Genomic DNA, 22500 nt, shown 5'->3' with positions numbered 1-22500 from the left:
GATGTGGAATGTCTTCCACGTCAGGAAGGTGGGCGTGGCCACCAAACTGAAAACAATCATTAAAATCATGTGTGACAGGAAATGCTTTTCCGTAGGTTTTCAGCTACGTTTATAAAACTACACAATATCAGCAGAACCACAGCATCGTAAATGCTGCTTCATACCCATTAGATCCATAACAACGGTGTGAAACCGGTTTGAAGTGGATTTAGATTGAACAGAAAGCGCAACGGACCCATGTGTGTGTGGGCGTAGGCTTGGCTCCATTTACCACATGGCTCACCTGTTTCCAGTCCCTTCATTCTCTCCAATGAAGGGATGGCTGCCATCAGCTCATCACCTCCAGCCTATAAAGCCCCGGCCTTCCCACAGATCGCCAGATTTTGTTGAATCAACCACAGTGACTATCGTGGCCTTTCTTTCCAAACAAAATAAGGCCACTGTTGGTCGGGGTGGTGTTGCAGTCTATTGTTTGATAACACTCGCGTCTCTTCTTGTATACACTCAATCACTCACGGAGATCAGAAGTTGCGTCATAACAAAACATATTTATTTCTCCGTCACAAATGAACCTAAACTTTGAGTATATGTAATAAAACAAAAAAGAGCCTGCGGTCAACAAACTGTGAGCTTCCCCGTCTGTGTCACATTCTCTCCCAGCAGGGAGTCACCTGTCTGTCATCAGGTGGTCACCTGTCTGTCATCAGGTGCCTAGCACCTACAAATCATTTCACACAAGGGGAGGGGAAACCTCCATTCAGCGCATCAAATTCATAGCGCGATTATAATAATTAAATGACCACAAAATAAACAATTCATATAGCAGGCAATAAATAGCAGATTAAATGCAAATAATCATAGATTGAAATGGCTCTAACATAGCGGAAGGAGGCACACCTGCCTGCCTCCTGCCTGCCTGCCAGTTTGTTTAAATAAACACCCTTGAACTGTCAAACTTTTGTCTGTGTCTGCATTTGGGTCCGCCAGTTCTTGGTACCGTGACAGAACAATCTGGCCAGAATGGACCCAGCAGACTTGGACAGAGTTAAGGAGGCCATTGTTAAACAGGGGCAGTGTTTAGGAAATCACGAGCAAATGTTAAAGTCTCTCATGGATAGCGTGGCTGAGATCTCAAACCAACTGACTGCCATCAGCGGCGCACCACCACCTCAACCTGTGAAACCTGTTTGAAGTGGATTTAGATTGAACAGAAAGCAGTGTGAAACCTGTTTGAAGTGGATTTAGATCCATAATAACCTGTTTGAAGTTGCCGTTCTTGCGCTGCTCCCAGTTCATCATGTCGTGGAAGATCGGGATCATGATGTTCCGAACCTCGCTCTGAGGGACCAGAGTTACGCCCAGGAACGGACCCATCATTCCTGGGATGAAGTGGGGCTTGTTCTCCCCTGATGGAACACACACACATTTAGACCCATCACCCTACCCACTACCCATACCTAACCTAACCCAGGAACGGACCATCATTCCTGGGATGAAGTGGGGCTTGTTCTCCCCTGATGGAACACACACACATTTAGTCCCATCACCCTACCCACTACCCACTACCCACTACCCATACCTAACCTAACCTAACCTAACCCAGGAACGGACCATCATTCCTGGGATGAAGTGGGACTTGTTCTCCCCTGATGGAACACACACACATTTAGACCCATCACCCTACCCACTACCCACTACCCACTACCCACTACCCATACCTAACCTAACCTAACCTAACCCAGGAACGGACCATCATTCCTGGGATGAAGTGGGGCTTGTTCTCCCCTGATGGAACACACACACATTTAGACCCATCACCCTACCCACTACCCACTACCCACTACCCATACCTAACCTAATCTAACCTAACCCAGGAACGGACCATCATTCCTGGGATGAAGTGGGGCTTGTTCTCCCCTGATGGAACACACACACATTTAGACCCATCACCCTACCCACTACCCATACCTAACCTAACCCAGGAACGGACCATCATTCCTGGGATGAAGTGGGGCTTGTTCTCCCCTGATGGAACACACACACATTTAGACCCATCACCCTACCCACTACCCACTACCCACTACCCATACCTAACCTAACCTAACCTAACCCAGGAACGGACCATCATTCCTGGGATGAAGTGGGGCTTGTTCTCCCCTGGATGTTAAAAGACACACATTAACCCAGGAATCCATCATCCATAACCCTGCGTGCGTGCGTGCGTGTGTGTGTGCGTGCGTGCGTGCGTGCGTGTGTGCGTGCGTGCGTGTGTACGTGCGTGCGTGTGTGCGTGCGTGTGTGCGTGTGTGCGTGCGTACGTGCGTGCGTGCGTGCGTGTGTGCGTGTGTGCGTGCGTACGTGCGTGTGTGCGTGTGTGCGTGCGTGTGTGCGTGTGTGCGTGCGTACGTGCGTGCGTGCGTGCGTGTGTGCGTGCGTACATGCGTCTCACCTAGTTTCTGCCACATGCTGAACAGCTCATAGGCCATCATCACCCTCATGTCTCCATATCTGTAAAGATAATATAAGACTAATCAATATATCTGTAAAGATAATATAAGACTAATCAATATATCTGTAAAGATAATATAAGACTAATCATCATCCTCCGTTTTGGTTCTGGCAGAGCTGTGTAACATTATGAGTCTTCTTCTGCTTGGCCAGTTCACACTTCTAAAAGAGACTTTAGTCTCAATGTGTTTTTTACTGGTTAAATAAAACATAAATAAGATAAGGGAGGACACTACACTGGTTAAATAAAACATACATAAGATAAGGGAGGACACTACACTGGTTAAATAAAACATAAATAAGGTAAGGGAGGACACTACACTGGTTAAATAAAACATACATAAGGTAAGGGAGGACACTACACTGGTTAAATAAAACATAAATAAGGTAAGGGAGGACACTACACTGGTTAAATAAAACATAAATAAGGTAAGGGAGGACACTACACTGGTTAAATAAAACATACATAAGGTAAGGGAGGACACTACACTGGTTAAATAAAACATACATAAGGTAAGGGAGGACACTACACTGGTTAAATAAAACATAAATAAGATAAGGGAGGACACTACGTACTGGTTAAATAAAACATAAATAAGATAAGGGAGGACACTACACTGGTTAAATAAAACATAAATAAGGTAAGGGAGGACACTACGTACTGGTTAAATAAAACATAAATAAGATAAGGGAGGACACTACACTGGTTAAATAAAACATAAATAAGGTAAGGGAGGACACTACGTACTGGTTAAATAAAATATAAATAAGATAAGGGAGGACACTACGTACTGGTTAAATAAAACATAAATAAGGTAAGGGAGGACACTACACTGGTTAAATAAAACATAAATAAGGTAAGGGAGGACACTACACTGGTTAAATAAAACATAAATAAGGTAAGGGAGGACACTACACTGGTTAAATAAAACATAAATAAGGTAAGGGAGGACACTACGTACTGGTTAAATAAAACATAAATAAGGTAAGGGAGGACACTACACTGGTTAAATAAAACATAAATAAGATAAGGGAGGACACTACGTACTGGTTAAATAAAACATAAATAAGGTAAGGGAGGACACTACACTGGTTAAATAAAACATAAATAAGATAAGGGAGGACACTACACTGGTTAAATAAAACATAAATAAGGTAAGGGAGGACACTACACTGGTTAAATAAAACATAAATAAGGTAAGGGAGGACACTACACTGGTTAAATAAAACATAAATAAGATAAGGGAGGACACTACGTACTGGTTAAATAAAACATAAATAAGGTAAGGGAGGACACTACACTGGTTAAATAAAACATAAATAAGATAAGGGAGGACACTACGTACTGGTTAAATAAAACATAAATAAGGTAAGGGAGGACACTACACTGGTTAAATAAAACATAAATAAGATAAGAGAGGACACTACACTGGTTAAATAAAACATACATAAGGTAAGGGAGGACACTACGTACTGGTTAAATAAAACATAAATAAGGTAAGGGAGGACACTACACTGGTTGAATAAAACATAAATAAGGTAAGGGAGGACACTACGTACTGGTTAAATAAAACATAAATAAGGTAAGGGAGGACACTACACTGGTTAAATAAAACATAAATAAGGTAAGGGAGGACACTACGTACTGGTTAAATAAAACATAAATAAGGTAAGGGAGGACACTACACTGGTTAAATAAAACATAAATAAGGTAAGGGAGGACACTACACTGGTTAAATAAAACATAAATAAGGTAAGGGAGGACACTACACTGGTTAAATAAAACATACATAAGATAAGGGAGGACACTACACTGGTTAAATAAAACATAAATAAGGTAAGGGAGGACACTACGTACTGGTTAAATAAAAAATAAATAAGGTAAGGGAGGACACTACACTGGTTAAATAAAACATAAATAAGATAAGGGAGGACACTACACTGGTTAAATAAAACATAAATAAGGTAAGGGAGGACACTACACTGGTTAAATAAAACATAAATAAGGTAAGGGAGGACACTACGTACTGGTTAAATAAAACATAAATAAGGTAAGGGAGGACACTACGTACTGGTTAAATAAAACATAAATAAGGTAAGGGAGGACACTACACTGGTTAAATAAGACATAAATAAGGTAAGGGAGGACACTACACTGGTTAAATAAAACATAAATAAGATAAGGGAGGACACTACGTACTGGTTAAATAAAACATAAATAAGGTAAGGGAGGACACTACGTACTGGTTAAATAAAACATAAATAAGGTAAGGGAGGACACTACACTGGTTAAATAAAACATAAATAAGGTAAGGGAGGACACTACGTACTGGTTAAATAAAACATAAATAAGGTAAGGGAGGACACTACACTGGTTAAATAAAACATAAATAAGGTAAGGGAGGACACTACGTACTTGTCTAGAACGCTCTTCCTCTTGGCCTGACTCAGAGGCTCCAGCTGCAGACTGGGCTGGTTGATGAACAACACCGTGAGGCTGAAGAACGAGTTCCACACCTGGAAACACGCATGCACGCACGCACGCAGACACAGTACAGTATAATAATCATAACATCAGTTATACAGTACAGTACAGTACAGTACAGTACAGTACAGTACAGTACAGTACAGTACAGTACAGTACAGCGCAGCGCAGCGCAGCGCAGTACAGTACAGTACAGTGCAATAATCCTTCACACCCACCTTGAAATCAAAGTCTGCCTCAGAGAAGTTCTTGTGCAACGCCGGAGACAGAAACTGTGTGGTCACTATGATGACACTGAGGAGACACAGAGACACTGTGAGGTCACTATGATGACATCACTATGTTGACAATGCAGATACACAGAGACACTGTGAGGTCACTATGATGACATCACTATGATGACACTGCAGAAACACAGAAACACTGTGAGGTCACTATGATGACATCACTATGATGACACTGCAGAAACACAGAGACACTGTGAGGTCACTATGATGACATCACTATGATGACACTGCAGAGACACAGAGACACTGTGAGGTCACTATGATGACATCACTATGATGACATCACTACACAGTGTGTAACCAACATCTGAAGTGAACTGAGCTCCTGACCTCTGGCTAGTTGAGTATAGTAGCATTATTTTGTTATTTAGCAAACTGCTAGAAGTGGTACCCTAAGTGCTTTTCTATTAGTATTGTATTATTAGCTTGTGTGGTAGTCTGTAGTTTATAGTTGTATTGTTTGTGTGCTTCAAGCAGTAGGCTATTGGCACTTTGTAGTAGTATAAGTAGTTTCACCCTGTATAGGCCACTTGATTGCCTTGTGAAGTGGGTGGTTTAGCCAGCACAGCTCAAGGGATAAGTAGGCAGGTTGAGAGTATTCTATTCAGTGTGTAACCAACATCTGAAGTGAACTGAGCTCCTGACCTCTGGCTAGTTGAGTATAGTAGCATTATTTTGTTATTTAGCAAACTGCTAGAAGTGGTACCCTAAGTGCTTTTCTATTAGTATTGTATTATTAGCTTGTGTGGTAGTCTGTAGTTTATAGTTGTATTGTTTGTGTGCTTCAAGCAGTAGGCTATTGGCACGTTGTAGTAGTATAAGTAGTTTCACCCTGTATAGGCCACTTGATTGCCTTGTGAAGTGTGTGGTTTTGCCAGCACTCCTGGCAGACGATTAGCAATCAGTTGAAGTGGCCTTATACCACCAGCTGAAAGCGTCAGCTTTTAAGCGGCGTCCAGCAAACTAAGGCCAGGCGAACAAAGGCGACAGGCGACTTTGTCAAGGCCAGGCGAACAAAGGCGACAGGCGACTTTGTCAAGGCCAGGCGAACAAAGGCGACAGGCGACTTTGTCAAGGCCAGGCGAACAAAGGCGACAGGCGACTTTGTCAAGGCCAGGCGAACAAAGGCGACAGGCGACTTTGTCAAGGCCAGGCGAACAAAGGCGACAGGCGACTTTGTCAAGGCCAGGCGAACAAAGGCGACAGGCGACTTTGTCAAGGCCAGGCGAACAAAGGCGACAGGCGACTTTGTCAAGGCCAGGCGAACAAAGGCGACAGGCGACTTTGTCAAGGCCAGGCGAACAAAGGCGACAGGCGACTTTGTCAAAGTCCGACTTCGTCACTGAACGATAAGCTGTATCATTGATTAGTGACATATATAGTAGTGTGATAGATATAGTAGTGTATAGTAGTATATGTTTAGTGATCTACAATGTGTTTTCTTCCTATTCCTGTCCTCTCTTCTTCCAGGTGGTCGCACAAACACTGGGTTACACCCAGATGTCGCGACACAACTAATCTCATCTATCCTACTCTTTCAACTCACGTCGAGCAAGTGGTAACGGGAGGGCTTTGGAATTGCCACTCGGCTGTGGTGGAAGGCAAATCTGCTTTCATCTCAGCCTACGCATCCTTGCTCTCCCTTAACTTCCTTGCTCTGACTGAGACCTGGATCAGACCAGAAAACACTGCTACGCCCGCGGCTCTGTCAGATGTGTACTCTTTCTCTCACACTCCCAGAGCCGTGCGGACAGGTGGTGGGGCTGGTCTGCTAATTTCCAGAAAATGGAAATACTCTCCTGTTTCACTGTCACAATTCTCTCCTACCTCATTTGAATTTCATGTGGTCACTGTTTCTCATCCAGTCAAGCTCACCATTGCAGTTGTTTATCGCCCACCGGGCCCTGCTGGTGGCTTCCTGGAGGAGCTGGACCATCTAGTCTCCCACTTCCCTGTCGATGGCTCTGGATTCATCCTTCTGGGTGACTTCAACCTCCCAACTGAGAAGCAGCTAGACCCACTACTTTCGTTTCTCACCGCCTTTGACCTAGTTATTTCCCCATCTCCTCCTACCCATGAGGCGGGCAACCAACTGGACCTGATCTTCACCAGAGGCTGCTCTATTGCTAACCTGTCTGTCACTCCTCTTTCCAGTGAAAAGGGTAAGAAACTCTCTGATCACTACTTCATGTCCTACTCTCTCTCTCTCTCCTCTCCCCCCTCACAGCCCCTCCCTACCCACATGATTTCCTCACGTCACAATCTTCGCTCACTTTCCTCCACTGATCTTTCCTCTTCTGTTCTCTCTGCTCTCCCTGCCCCTGAATCCTTTGCTCTTCTATCCCCTGATACCGCCACAGATTTTCTCCACTCTATCCTCTTCTCTCGACCATCTCTGTCCCCTCACCACCAGGCCTGCACGCCAAACTCCACCTGCCCCCTGGTTGTCGGACTCAGTGCGGACTGAGAGACGGAGCCTGAGAGCGGCTGAGCGCAAATGGAGAAATGGCAACCTCCTGGAGGACCTTCTCACCTTCCAATCTCTCATTTCTACTTTTTCCTCCTCTCTATCAGCTGCTAAAGCTGCTTTTTTCTGCACTAAAATTCAGGCTTCTGCTTCCAACCCTAAAAAACTCTTTGAAACTTTCTCCTCTCTCCTACAACCACCACCCCCTCCTCCCTCCTCATCCCTCCTCCCTGACGATTTCGCCAACTTCTTTGACAAGAAGGTGAACGATATCCGATCCTCCTTCCCTCCTCCCCCGGCTGGTGCCCTGCGCACTACCCACACCTGTCTGCCTGCCACCCCCCCCTCTCTACCTTCACCTACTCCTCTTCCCCCCATCCCCTCTCTATCCCACTTCTCTCCCCTCTCCCCTAACGAGGTCCTTCTCCTTGTTACCTCTAGTCGCCCCACCTCATGCTCTCTGGACCCGGTCCCATCCACTCTGTTGCAGTCTATTGCACCTGAACTTCTTCCCTTCTTAACCCACCTTATTAACACCTCTCTGACATCTGGCTACTTTCTTTCTACTTTCAAGACTGCCAGAGTCACCCCCCTCCTGAAGAAACCGACACTTGACCCCTCTGAGATCAAGAACTACAGACCGGTTTCCCTTCTATCCTTCCTATCTAAAACTCTCGAACGTGCTGTCTTTAAACAACTGTCCTCCTATCTCCACCAGAACAACCTCCTGGACTCCAACCAGTCTGGGTTCAAAGTGGGTCACTCGACAGAGACTGCCCTGCTGGCAGTGACGGAGTCGCTCCATGCCGCTAGAGCGAACTCTCTCTCCTCCGTCCTGATACTCCTGGACCTGTCTGCAGCGTTCGACACGGTGAACCATCAGATCCTCCTCTCCACCCTCGAGGGGATGGGTGTCTCAGGCTCTGCACTCTCCCTGTTTGCATCCTACCTGACGGGTCGCTCCTACCAGGTGATGCTGAGAGGGTCTGTGTCAGAACCACACAGGCTCACAACTGGGGTTCCCCAAGGCTCGGTTCTGGGTCCTCTTCTTTTCTCTCTCTACACTACATCTCTGGGTGCTGTCATCCACTCCCATGGCTTTTCCTACCACTGCTATGCCGATGACACCCAGCTGATCCTCTCATTCCCCCCCTCTGATACCCAAGTGGAGGCACGCATTGCTGCTTGTCTGGCTGACATCTCGGAGTGGATGTCGACAAACCACCTGAAGCTCAACCTGGACAAGACCGAGCTGATGTTCCTCCCGGGGAAGGGCTGTCCGCACCGAGACATGGCCATCACCATTGATAATGCTGTGGTGACCTCAACTCGGACTGCGAAGAATCTGGGTGTGACCCTGGACGATCAACTGACGTTCTCGGCAAACATCGCATCAGTGACAAGGTCCTGCAGATTCCTCCTCTACAACATCAGGAGGATTCGCCCCTTCCTCACGGAGAAGGCAGCCCAGGTGCTCATCCAGGCTCTCGTCATCTCCCGCCTGGACTACTGCAACTCCCTCCTTGCTGGTGCTCCGGCATCTGCCATCAGACCTCTGGAGCTTGTTCAGAAAGCTGCGGCTCGTCTGGTGTTCAACCGCCCCAAGTTCTCCCACACAACCATCCTTCTCCGTTCTCTACACTGGCTCCCCGTAGCGGCTCGCATCCAGTTCAAAACCCTGGTGTTAGCCTATAGGGCAGTGAAAGGAACAGCTCCTTCCTACCTCCGGGCTATGGTCGATGCCTACACCCCTGCCCGACCACTTCGGTCTGCCACCTCGGGGCGACTGATTGCCTCGTCACTCAAGGGTCCTTCTGGCCGATCCACACGGTCACGACTCTTTTCTGTTCTGGCCCCACAGTGGTGGAATGAACTTCCCACTGATGTTAGGACAGCAGAGTCACTGCCCATATTTCGCCGCAGGTTGAAAACCCACCTCTTCAGGAAACACTACCCTTCCTCTCTGCCTGACCTACTTGTTGTTAACTAGTTGTACGGACGCTTGTTTTCTATTGTTGTATTGTTTATTGGATCTTGTTTAATCGATACACTTAATAGTTTTAGCTCATGCTCATTTGATTTAGCTATTTTGTCTCATCTGTTTAAGGAAATAGGTAGCTGATATATTGCACTTTTACCTTAGCGCTAGGTATACTCTTGGTTGCTTGTTTTTGCAGAAAATGCACTAAAGACTTCTGGTGATTAGTAGTTTTTGTTCCCTACCTATGTTGAATACACTTATTGTAAGTCGCTTTGGATAAAAGAGTCTGCTAAATGACTGTAATGTAATGTAATCACTATGATGACACTGAGGAGACCCCGAGACACTGTGAGGTCACTATGATGACATCACTATGATGACACTGCAGAGACACAGAGACACTGTGAGGTCACTATGATGACATCACTATGATGACACTGAGGAGACACAGATACACTGTGAGGTCACTATGATGACATCACTATGATGTCACTGTGAGGTCACTCAACCCCCTGCAGACGCAGCCCTTTGGGACAGTCGGCTCTCAAACGGTCTGGGCCGATATATGACACACATTAACAGCCCGAACGCCCAGGGTTATTTAATCCATTAAATCAGTGCCCATACCCGAGGTGGGATTGGCGAAAGGGCCTTTCTGTGTGGAGTTTGCATGTTCTCCCCGTGTCCCCTAGGGTAGGTACCCTCACAAAAACATGCAGTGATCCTGGTCTCTAAACTGCCTCCCCCTGGCCAGCTGGGGCGCCTGATGGAGGGGAAAGGAACTGGTTGGAATAACGTGTTCCTACCACGCGCTACGTCCAACCAGGGAAACTCCCCCCTGTCAGGTGCAAATGAGCAACTTGGACACTCAGGCATGAAGGAAGCATGAGTTCAAGTCCGTTGCTCTCCCCATGTCCCCCATATATGGGGACTAGGTTGGCGGAGGGTGTGTAGAGCCCAGGATCACATTAGATAATTGACACAGGGGTGAAAAATGGGTTACAAAAAAATCGTGGGATAAAAAAATATAATAATCTCCGTCCTTTTGATCAATCTCCGTCCTGTGCGCTCAGGGTGTTAACTACTTACTGACTGGTCAGCAGCCTCATGACGCTCCAGTCTGTTAACTACTTACTGACTGGTCAGCAGCCTCATGACGCTCCAGTCTGTTAACTACTTACTGACTGGTCAGCAGCCTCATGACGCTCCAGTCTGTTAACTACTTACTGACTGGTCAGCAGCCTCATGCCGCTCCAGTCTGTTAACTACTTACTGACTGGTCAGCAGCCATGATGCTCTGGGTGTTAACTACTTACTGACTGGTCAGCAGCCTCATGACGCTCCAGTCTGTTAACTACTTACTGACTGGTCAGCAGCCTCATGACGCTCCAGTCTGTTAACTACTTACTGACTGGTCAGCAGCCTCATGACGCTCTGGGTGTTAACTACTTACTGACTGGTCAGCAGCCTCATGACGCTCCAGTCTGTTAACTACTTACTGACTGGTCAGCAGCCATGATGCTCTGGGTGTTAACTACTTACTGACTGGTCAGCAGCCTCATGACGCTCCAGTCTGTTAACTACTTACTGACTGGTCAGCAGCCTCATGACGCTCCAGTCTGTTAACTACTTACTGACTGGTCAGCAGCCATGATGCTCTGGGTGTTAACTACTTACTGACTGGTCAGCAGCCATGATGCTCTGGGGGTTAACTACTTACTGACTGGTCAGCAGCCTCATGACGCTCCAGTCTGTTAACTACTTACTGACTGGTCAGCAGCCATGATGCTCTGGGTGTTAACTACTTACTGACTGGTCAGCAGCCATGATGCTCTGGGGGTTAACTACTTACTGACTGGTCAGCAGCCTCATGACGCTCCAGTCTCGAGGGAAGATGGTGATCTTCATCAGGTTGCGAAACACACAGAATATCTTCAACAGGAACTCCTGGAGAAGAGGAGAACACAGCAGGATGTCGACATAGAGCACCAGAGTCTAGGTTCATAGAAGAACTGTGTTTGAAAGATAAACCGACCACCCCGGCCTTTCTGTCATGGGGAGTGGCTGTGCGTCGTTAATGATGTCCATTTATATTTGATACATCCAGTTTCTGGAGAAAATGGAATTAATGTGGCCGCAAAAGCCTTGAAACTACATATGAAAGCAATGTCGCTGCTAATATACGTCACACCCAGCTGTCAACACGTGCGTTCCTGAGATTCCTCGTTGACGTAAGCTCAGCTGGCGGTGACTCGACTCGTACTAACCACGAAACATTAAATATCAAAAATATATATCAAAAATAAAAATAAACGTAATTAACATGTCAGTTTATGTTGTGTTATTATTGTGTTACTCTTTGGGCATATTTGTACATTTCCACCTTCAGTCGATGCTTCATATCCATATGAGTGAAAAGGCCGGGATGATCGGTTTATTTTTCAAACACAGTTCTTATATATACTGAAGAGATCTAAAATCCCTCTATGGGGATTTCAATGCAAATAAAAAGTACATGAACCCATGGACTGGCGCCCTGTACTGACAGTGACGTCAGGACTTCGGTACTCTAACTGCCCGGGGCAGTGCGGGGGGGTGTGCTGCCGTGCTGCCCGGAGCAGTGTGCTTTGCGAGTCTTCGCAAGGTAGATACCTTCAGTTCCTCCTCCGCTCAACAAATGGTGTTGTGTGTTATTGTTATGTGGTGGTAGGTCTGGACTAGAGGTAGCAGCAGTAGATAGGTAGATAGATAGATAGATAGATAGATAGATAGATAGATAGATAGATAGATAGATAGATAGATAGATAGATAGATAGATAGATAGATAGATAGATAGATAGGTAGGTAGGTAGGTAGGTAGGTAGATAGATAGATAGATAGATAGATAGATAGATAGATAGATAGATAGCTAGATAGATAGATAGATAGATAGATAGATAGATAGATAGATAGATAGATAGATAGATAGATAGAAAGATAATAGGTACCTTCAGTTCCTCCTTGCTGTGGAAGTTGTTCAACAGATGGTGGAAATGTAACTCTGTCATCTGTCTGAGGAGAGAGAGGAGACACGACACATACTCCCCCTGAACACACACACGCACGCATGCAGACACACACACGCACACACGTGCACACGCAAACACACAGTACGTTAAAACACATTGTACAGCGTTAAGGGTTATCAGTGTGTAATCTCTCATACTGTACGTCCAAAACAGATTTTTACAGCTCTAGCAGTGATTCTCAACCTGTTTAATTTCATGGACCCCCAGTTTGACAAGCATTAGCCTACGGACCCCCATTTAATGGCATTTCTATCTCTGGGACCCTAGCTGCCAGGGACCAGAGTTGGTCGGCAAAGAGAGACACCAGGATTATTGTATGGTTTTCTTAAAAAAGGTATTTTGTCTTTTATTTTCCCCAATCCCCATGTGCATGAAAACATGACAAAATAATAAATATCAAACATTAATTCTAGGCCTAAAAACAGAACTTACATCAAGACTGAGCTACCCAAAATGAGACATGAGGGGAATACATATAGTGGGTGATCAAACCACCATCGACACACAGGGGAAGACAACTAACATTTAAACATAGGCTACTACAAATCACTACAACATAATCCACTACAACACGTCACTAACTCCTAAACAAAAGAAAATACAATTAAACTTAAATATCGAAATGCATTTCTTCAAAATCATAATAAATTCAAACATAAATCCCTGCCCAACCCCAATGCAAAAAGGGGACATATGGTGCAGTCCAATTACCCAGCTCCTTATAAGGACATCGTGCAGTCCAATTACCCAGCTCCTTATAAGGACATCGTGCAGTCCAATTACCCAGCTCCTTATAAGGACATTGTGCAGTCCAATTACCCAGCTCCTTATAAGGACATCGTGCAGTCCAATTACCCAGCTCCTTATAAGGACATCGTGCAGTCCAATTACCCAGCTCCTTATAAGGACATCATGCAGTCCAATTATAACCTGACTTCGCCAGATTGCGGCAGTATTGAGTTCACCAGTTCCCTCCTCCTGCCTGCATCTGGGCTCTCTCAGGCAGAAACGATGAACCCGTAAGCAGCGGGACAAACATTTGATATCTCCATAATAATTTCGATTGTAGTCTAAATGTGTTTACATTTGCGCTGTGGCACAGCTTCAATATGTCATAAGTCTCACGTTGATCCCGCCTCTAGCGGCCTCAAACAGCCGCATATCGCTCCTCTAGTGGCCTCATACAGCCGCATATCGCCCCTCTAGTGGCCTCATACAGCCGCATATCGCTCCTCTAGTGGCCTCATACAGCCGCATATCGCTCCTCTAGCGGCCTCATACAGCCACATATCGCTCCTCTAGGGGCCTCATACAGCCGCATATCGCTCCTCTAGTGGCCTCATACAGCCACATATCGCTCCTCTAGCGGCCTCATACAGCCGCATATCGCTCCTCTAGAGGCCTCATACAGCCGCATATCGCTCCTCTAGCGGCCTCATACAGCCGCATATCGCTCCTCTAGTGGCCTCATACAGCCGCATATCGCTCCTCTAGAGGCCTCATACAGCCGCATATCGCTCCTCTAGGGGCCTCATACAGCCGCATATCGCTCCTCTAGAGGCCTCATACAGCCGCATATCGCTCCTCTAGAGGCCTCATACAGCCGCATATCGCTCCTCTAGAGGCCTCATACAGCCGCATATCGCTCCTCTAGAGGCCTCATACAGCCGCATATCGCTCCTCTAGAGGCCTCATACAGCCGCATATCGCTCCTCTAGAGGCCCCATACAGCCGCATATCGCTCCTCTAGAGGCCTCATACAGCCGCATATCGCTCCTCTAGAGGCCCCATACAGCCACATATCGCTCCTCTAGAGGCCTCATACAGCCGCATATCGCTCCTCTAGAGGCCTCATACAGCCGCATATCGCTCCTCTAGAGGCCTCATACAGCCGCATATCGCTCCTCTAGTGGCCTCATACAGCCGCATATCGCTCCTCTAGTGGCCTCATACAGCCGCATATCGCTCCTCTAGGGGCCTCATACAGCCGCATATCGCTCCTCTAGGGGCCTCATACAGCCGCATATCGCTCCTCTAGAGGCCTCATACAGCCGCATATCGCTCCTCTAGGGGCCTCAAACAGCCGCATATCGCTCCTCTAGGGGCCTCATACAGCCGCATATCGCTCCTCTAGTGGCCTCATACAGCCGCATATCGCTCCTCTAGTGGCCTCATACAGCCGCATATCGCTCCTCTAGTGGCCTCATACAGCCGCATATCGCTCCTCTAGTGGCCTCATACAGCCACATATCGCTCCTCTAGAGGCCTCATACAGCCACATATCGCTCCTCTAGGGGCCTCATACAGCCGCATATCGCTCCTCTAGGGGCCTCATACAGCCGCATATCGCTCCTCTAGGGGCCTCAAACAGCCGCATATCGCTCCTCTAGGGGCCTCAAACAGCCGCATATCGCTCCTCTAGGGGCCTCATACAGCCGCATATCGCTCCTCTAGAGGCCTCATACAGCCACATATCGCTCCTCTAGAGGCCTCATACAGCCGCATATCGCTCCTCTAGAGGCCTCATACAGCCGCATATCGCTCCTCTAGGGGCCTCATACAGCCGCATATCGCTCCTCTAGCGGCCTCATACAGCCGCATATCGCTCCTCTAGTGGCCTCATACAGCCGCATATCGCTCCTCTAGAGGCCTCATACAGCCGCATATCGCTCCTCTAGGGGCCTCATACAGCCGCATATCGCTCCTCTAGGGGCCTCATACAGCCGCATATCGCTCCTCTAGCGGCCTCATACAGCCGCATATCGCTCCTCTAGGGGCCTCATACAGCCGCATATCGCTCCTCTAGGGGCCTCATACAGCCGCATATCGCTCCTCTAGGGGCCTCATACAGCCGCATATCGCCCCTCTAGAGGCCTCATACAGCCGCATATCGCTCCTCTAGCGACCTCATACAGCCGCATATCGCTCCTCTAGAGGCCTCATACAGCCGCATATCGCTCCTCTAGAGGCCTCATACAGCCGCATATCGCTCCTCTAGAGGCCTCATACAGCCGCATATCGCTCCTCTAGAGGCCTCATACAGCCGCATATCGCCCCTCTAGAGGCCTCATACAGCCACATATCGCCCCTCTAGAGGCCTCATACAGCCGCATATCGCTCCTCTAGAGGCCTCATACAGCCGCATATCGCTCCTCTAGCGGCCTCATACAGCCGCATATCGCTCCTCTAGCGGCCTCATACAGCCGCATATCGCTCCTCTAGCGGCCTCATACAGCCACATATCGCTCCTCTAGAGGCCTCATACAGCCGCATATCGCTCCTCTAGAGGCCTCATACAGCCGCATATCGCTCCTCTAGCGGCCTCATACAGCCGCATATCGCTCCTCTAGTGGCCTCATACAGCCGCATATCGCTCCTCTAGAGGCCTCATACAGCCGCATATCGCTCCTCTAGCGGCCTCATACAGCCGCATATCGCTCCTCTAGCGGCCTCATACAGCCGCATATCGCTCCTCTAGTGGCCTCATACAGCCGCATATCGCTCCTCTAGCGGCCTCATACAGCCGCATATCGCTCCTCTAGTGGCCTCATACAGCCGCATATCGCTCCTCTAGCGGCCTCATACAGCCGCATATCGCTCCTCTAGTGGCCTCATACAGCCGCATATCGCTCCTCTAGGGGCCTCATACAGCCACATATCGCTCCTCTAGCGGCCTCATACAGCCGCATATCGCTCCTCTAGAGGCCTCATACAGCCGCATATCGCTCCTCTAGTGGCCTCATACAGCCACATATCGCTCCTCTAGCGGCCTCATACAGCCGCATATCGCTCCTCTAGTGGCCTCATACAGCCGCATATCGCTCCTCTAGCGGCCTCATACAGCCGCATATCGCTCCTCTAGTGGCCTCATACAGCCACATATCGCTCCTCTAGCGGCCTCATACAGCCGCATATCGCTCCTCTAGTGGCCTCATACAGCCGCATATCGCTCCTCTAGGGGCCTCATACAGCCACATATCGCTCCTCTAGCGGCCTCATACAGCCGCATATCGCTCCTCTAGAGGCCTCATACAGCCGCATATCGCTCCTCTAGAGGCCTCATACAGCCGCATATCGCTCCTCTAGCGGCCTCATACAGCCGCATATCGCTCCTCTAGAGGCCTCATACAGCCGCATATCGCTCCTCTAGCGGCCTCATACAGCCGCATATCGCTCCTCTAGAGGCCTCATACAGCCGCATATCGCTCCTCTAGAGGCCTCATACAGCCGCATATCGCTCCTCTAGCGGCCTCATACAGCCGCATATCGCTCCTCTAGAGGCCTCATACAGCCGCATATCGCCCCTCTAGAGGCCTCATACAGCCGCATATCGCTCCTCTAGAGGCCTCATACAGCCGCATATCGCTCCTCTAGCGGCCTCATACAGCCGCATATCGCTCCTCTAGCGGCCTCATACAGCCGCATATCGCTCCTCTAGCGGCCTCATACAGCCACATATCGCTCCTCTAGAGGCCTCATACAGCCGCATATCGCTCCTCTAGAGGCCTCATACAGCCGCATATCGCTCCTCTAGCGGCCTCATACAGCCGCATATCGCTCCTCTAGTGGCCTCATACAGCCGCATATCGCTCCTCTAGAGGCCTCATACAGCCGCATATCGCTCCTCTAGCGGCCTCATACAGCCGCATATCGCTCCTCTAGCGGCCTCATACAGCCGCATATCGCTCCTCTAGTGGCCTCATACAGCCGCATATCGCTCCTCTAGCGGCCTCATACAGCCGCATATCGCTCCTCTAGTGGCCTCATACAGCCGCATATCGCTCCTCTAGCGGCCTCATACAGCCGCATATCGCTCCTCTAGTGGCCTCATACAGCCGCATATCGCTCCTCTAGGGGCCTCATACAGCCACATATCGCTCCTCTAGCGGCCTCATACAGCCGCATATCGCTCCTCTAGAGGCCTCATACAGCCGCATATCGCTCCTCTAGTGGCCTCATACAGCCACATATCGCTCCTCTAGCGGCCTCATACAGCCGCATATCGCTCCTCTAGTGGCCTCATACAGCCGCATATCGCTCCTCTAGCGGCCTCATACAGCCGCATATCGCTCCTCTAGTGGCCTCATACAGCCACATATCGCTCCTCTAGCGGCCTCATACAGCCGCATATCGCTCCTCTAGTGGCCTCATACAGCCGCATATCGCTCCTCTAGGGGCCTCATACAGCCGCATATCGCTCCTCTAGCGGCCTCATACAGCCGCATATCGCTCCTCTAGAGGCCTCATACAGCCGCATATCGCTCCTCTAGAGGCCTCATACAGCCGCATATCGCTCCTCTAGCGGCCTCATACAGCCGCATATCGCTCCTCTAGAGGCCTCATACAGCCGCATATCGCTCCTCTAGCGGCCTCATACAGCCGCATATCGCTCCTCTAGAGGCCTCATACAGCCGCATATCGCTCCTCTAGAGGCCTCATACAGCCGCATATCGCTCCTCTAGCGGCCTCATACAGCCGCATATCGCTCCTCTAGAGGCCTCATACAGCCGCATATCGCTCCTCTAGCGGCCTCATACAGCCGCATATCGCTCCTCTAGTGGCCTCATACAGCCGCATATCGCTCCTCTAGGGGCCTCATACAGCCGCATATCGCTCCTCTAGAGGCCTCATACAGCCGCATATCGCTCCTCTAGAGGCCTCATACAGCCGCATATCGCTCCTCTAGCGGCCTCATACAGCCGCATATCGCTCCTCTAGAGGCCTCATACAGCCGCATATCGCTCCTCTAGCGGCCTCATACAGCCGCATATCGCTCCTCTAGAGGCCTCATACAGCCGCATATCGCTCCTCTAGAGGCCTCATACAGCCGCATATCGCTCCTCTAGAGGCCTCATACAGCCGCATATCGCTCCTCTAGTGGCCTCATACAGCCACATATCACTCCTCTAGTGGCCTCATACAGCCACATATCGCTCCTCTAGAGGCCTCATACAGCCGCATATCGCTCCTCTAGTGAACTCATACAGCCGCATATCGCTCCTCTAGAGGCCTCATACAGCCACATATCGCTCCTCTAGAGGCCTCATACAGCCGCATATCGCTCCTCTAGAGGCCTCATACAGCCGCATATCGCTCCTCTAAGGGCCTCATACAGCCGCATATCGCTCCTCTAGAGGCCCCATACAGCCACATATCGCTCCTCTAGAGGCCTCAAACAGCCGCATATCGCTCCTCTAGAGGCCTCATACAGCCGCATATCGCTCCTCTAGGGGCCTCATACAGCCGCATATCGCTCCTCTAGAGGCCTCATACAGCCACATATCGCTCCTCTAGGGGCCTCATACAGCCGCATATCGCTCCTCTAGAGGCCTCATACAGCCACATATCGCTCCTCTAGGGGCCTCAAACAGCCACATATCGCTCCTCTAGCGGCCTCATACAGTCACATATCGCTCCTCTAGGGGCCTCATACAGCCGCATATCGCTCCTCTAGGGGCCTCAAACAGCCACATATCGCTCCTCTAGCGGCCTCATACAGCCGCATATAGCTCCTCTAGCGGCCTCATACAGCCGCATATCGCTCCTCTAGTGGCCTCATACAGCCACATATCGCTCCTCTAGCGGCCTCATACAGCCACATATCGCTCCTCTAGCGGCCTCATACAGCCGCATATCGCTCCTCTAGTGGCCTCATACAGCCGCATATCGCTCCTCTAGGGGCCTCATACAGCCGCATATCGCTCCTCTAGAGGCCTCATACAGCCGCATATCGCTCCTCTAGCGGCCTCATACAGCCACATATCGCTCCTCTAGTGGCCTCATACAGCCGCATATCGCTCCTCTAGAGGCCTCATACAGCCACATATCGCTCCTCTAGAGGCCTCATACAGCCGCATATCGCTCCTCTAGCGGCCTCATACAGCCTCAGATCGCTCCTCTAGTGGCATCATACAGCCGCATATCGCTCCTCTAGAGGCCTCATACAGCCGCATATCGCTCCTCTAGAGGCCTCATACAGCCGCATATCGCTCCTCTAGAGGCCTCATACAGCCGCATATCGCTCCTCTAGAGGCCTCATACAGCCGCATATCGCTTCTCTAGAGGCCTCATACAGCCGCATATCGCTCCTCTAGAGGCCTCATACAGCCGCATATCGCTCCTCTAGCGGCCTCATACAGCCGCATATCGCTCCTCTAGCGGCCTCATACAGCCGCATATCGCTCCTCTAGCGGCCTCATACAGCCGCATATCGCTCCTCTAGAGGCCTCATACAGCCGCATATCGCTCCTCTAGCGGCCTCATACAGCCGCATATCGCTCCTCTAGAGGCCTCATACAGCCGCATATCGCTCCTCTAGAGGCCTCATACAGCCGCATATCGCTCCTCTAGAGGCCTCATACAGCCGCATATCGCTCCTCTAGAGGCCTCATACAGCCGCATATCGCTCCTCTAGTGGCCTCATACAGCCTCATATCGCTCCTCTAGAGGCCTCATACAGCCGCATATCGCTCCTCTAGAGGCCCCATACAGCCGCATATCGCTCCTCTAGAGGCCTCATACAGCCGCATATCGCTCCTCTAGAGGCCTCATACAGCCGCATATCGCTCCTCTAGAGGCCTCATACAGCCGCATATCGCTCCTCTAGTGGCCTCATACAGCCTCATATCGCTCCTCTAGTGGCCTCATACAGCCGCATATCGCTCCTCTAGAGGCCCCATACAGCCGCATATCGCGCCTCTAGAGGCCTCATACAGCCGCATATCGCTCCTCTAGTGGCCTCTAGATCCCAGACTCTCCCTGCTGGCAGAATGCTAATGTTGTCCAGCAGGGGGAGTGGTTCCACCAGGCTAGTCCAATTACCCAGCTCCTTATACGCCAATCTGAAGCAGCTGGCCGTTCTTTCTGTGTCCAGCCATTTAAACTCCAGTACTCATTTGAACTGATACTCAAACTAACATTAATAACTCCTGATAAAACAACTTGGCATTTGACAAAATATAACATAATGGATGTGTATTCCAGTCCGTAATTTCATCACCACAATTGCAATAAACAGTGTGTCATTCAACCAGTTGTGTGTAGTCCTTTATGTATGTAGAATGTAGTAGTGCTGAACACAAATATAACCTAAATTAAACCAAAAAAAGGAAAGTTTCCACCATGTTTTACCAACTTTGTGTGGCCATCATATGTGGCCATCACACACCCCCGATTTATATTGTAAAATCAATGTTAATTTAACTCTGAGAGTGTACAAATGTTTTGTACACTCTCAGAGTTACAGACCCATATGGGTCCATTTGGTTCCTAACTATCATTTAGCTGGGGACCCCCTGGAACTCCCTCAAGGACCCCTGAGGGTCCCCGGACCCCACTTTGGGAACCACTGATCTAGGGGACATATTTAGGGGACGTACCGTTATGTCTGCGGTGCATTGGGGACATATTTAGGGGACGTACCGTTATGTCTGCGGTGCATTGGGGACATATTTAGGGGACGTACCGTTATCTCGGCGGTGCATTGGGGACATCTCTGTCCCCTGCTCGTCTCCAGGGACTGGGACTTGGACATGATGGACAGGAGGGTCTGCAACAGGACGTCCAGAAGACTCTCCACCATCATCTCCACTTCCTCCTGGACTGAGGACTCCTGAAGCGCACGCACGCACGCACGCACGCACGCACGCATGCACGCACGCACGCAGACAGACAGAGACGCACACACGCACGCATGCACATGCACAGACACACAGACAGAATTTAATGTTTGTGTGTGGCAGTTTGTGAACATGCACTAAAATAGGTAATAGAAAGTGCTTTCTATCGTTCCACCATAATACCAATCTAAGGCCAAACTCTGCCTGACGATGCCATGGTCGAGGGTCGTGAGGGTCGAGGGTCGTGAGGGTCGAGGGTCGTGAGGGTCGAGGGTCGTGAGGGTCGAGGGTTGTGAGGGTCGAGGGTCGTGAGGGTCGAGGGTTGTGAGGGTCAGCAACTGAACCTCACAACAAACCATGTACAACCCAGATTCAGCACAAACAAGGGACTAAATTAATTTCGCTCCTATGCCACCAAAATGTGGAACGCCCTACAAACAGTCATGTGAATCCCTTGACTCCTTAAACCGCTCTCAAAGGGCACCTACGGATGGCTTCCATTCGAAACCCCCGTAAAATCTGAATCCCCCCGACCCCTTTTTCCCCTCACTGTATATGTTTCTTTTCCCTTTTTTACCTCTTTTATGATGAATTCCTGTTCTGTTCTTTGGCTATATAGAAGTGTCTATTTGTACGTCTCTAAATGTTTTGATGAATTGAACAAGGTGGACCCTCTTGTAAACAAGTATAATGCTTTATTGGGTCGTCCACTCACAGTTAACAGTCTTTGTATTGAGTTTGTGCTTGAAATGTACTATAATTCTGCAAACTGTTAATACATATTTCAATCAATCAATCAACCAATCAAGCAATCAATTAATTAATTAATCAATCAATCAATCACACTCATTCATCAAAATACCTCTGACCTTTAGATCTCTAGATGAGTTAATTGTTATGATTTGATCGATTCACTTTTTCTGCCATTTTTTTGTCCACGTCAAATAAATGTGAATGGAGTGTGACTCTGGTTTCATCTCCATACATGTGAATGGAGTGTGACTCTGGTTTCATCTCCATACATTTGAATGGAGTGTGACTCTGGTTTCATCTCCATACATGTGAATGGAATGTGACTCTGGTTTC

At 48.9% G+C, this 22500-nt stretch overlaps 1 protein-coding gene across 1 annotated transcript in view; it reads right to left on the bottom strand.

The window, feature by feature from the left end:
- LOC306918123 (dedicator of cytokinesis protein 3-like) overlaps nt 1-21752 on the bottom strand; it is a gene marked incomplete at both ends in the record, with an annotated part of 81511 nt that extends 59759 nt beyond the window's left edge. The window contains 8 exons of the mRNA XM_079531003.1: nt 1258-1406; nt 2450-2508; nt 4925-5025; nt 5212-5287; nt 11581-11675; nt 12716-12814; nt 21261-21407; nt 21624-21752. Of these exons, the coding sequence (XP_079387129.1) occupies nt 1258-1406; nt 2450-2508; nt 4925-5025; nt 5212-5287; nt 11581-11675; nt 12716-12814; nt 21261-21407; nt 21624-21752 (855 nt within the window). The remainder of the gene's footprint in view (nt 1-1257; nt 1407-2449; nt 2509-4924; nt 5026-5211; nt 5288-11580; nt 11676-12715; nt 12815-21260; nt 21408-21623) is intronic.
- Between the last annotated feature and the right edge of the window lie 748 nt (nt 21753-22500).

Source organism: Electrona antarctica (genome assembly GCF_951216825.1).
Source record: "Electrona antarctica genome assembly, contig: scaffold_527, whole genome shotgun sequence".
NCBI lineage: Eukaryota > Metazoa > Chordata > Actinopteri > Myctophiformes > Myctophidae > Electrona > Electrona antarctica.
Note: the sequence above shows the minus strand (reverse complement) of the source record. Positions and strands in the feature narration are given on the sequence as shown.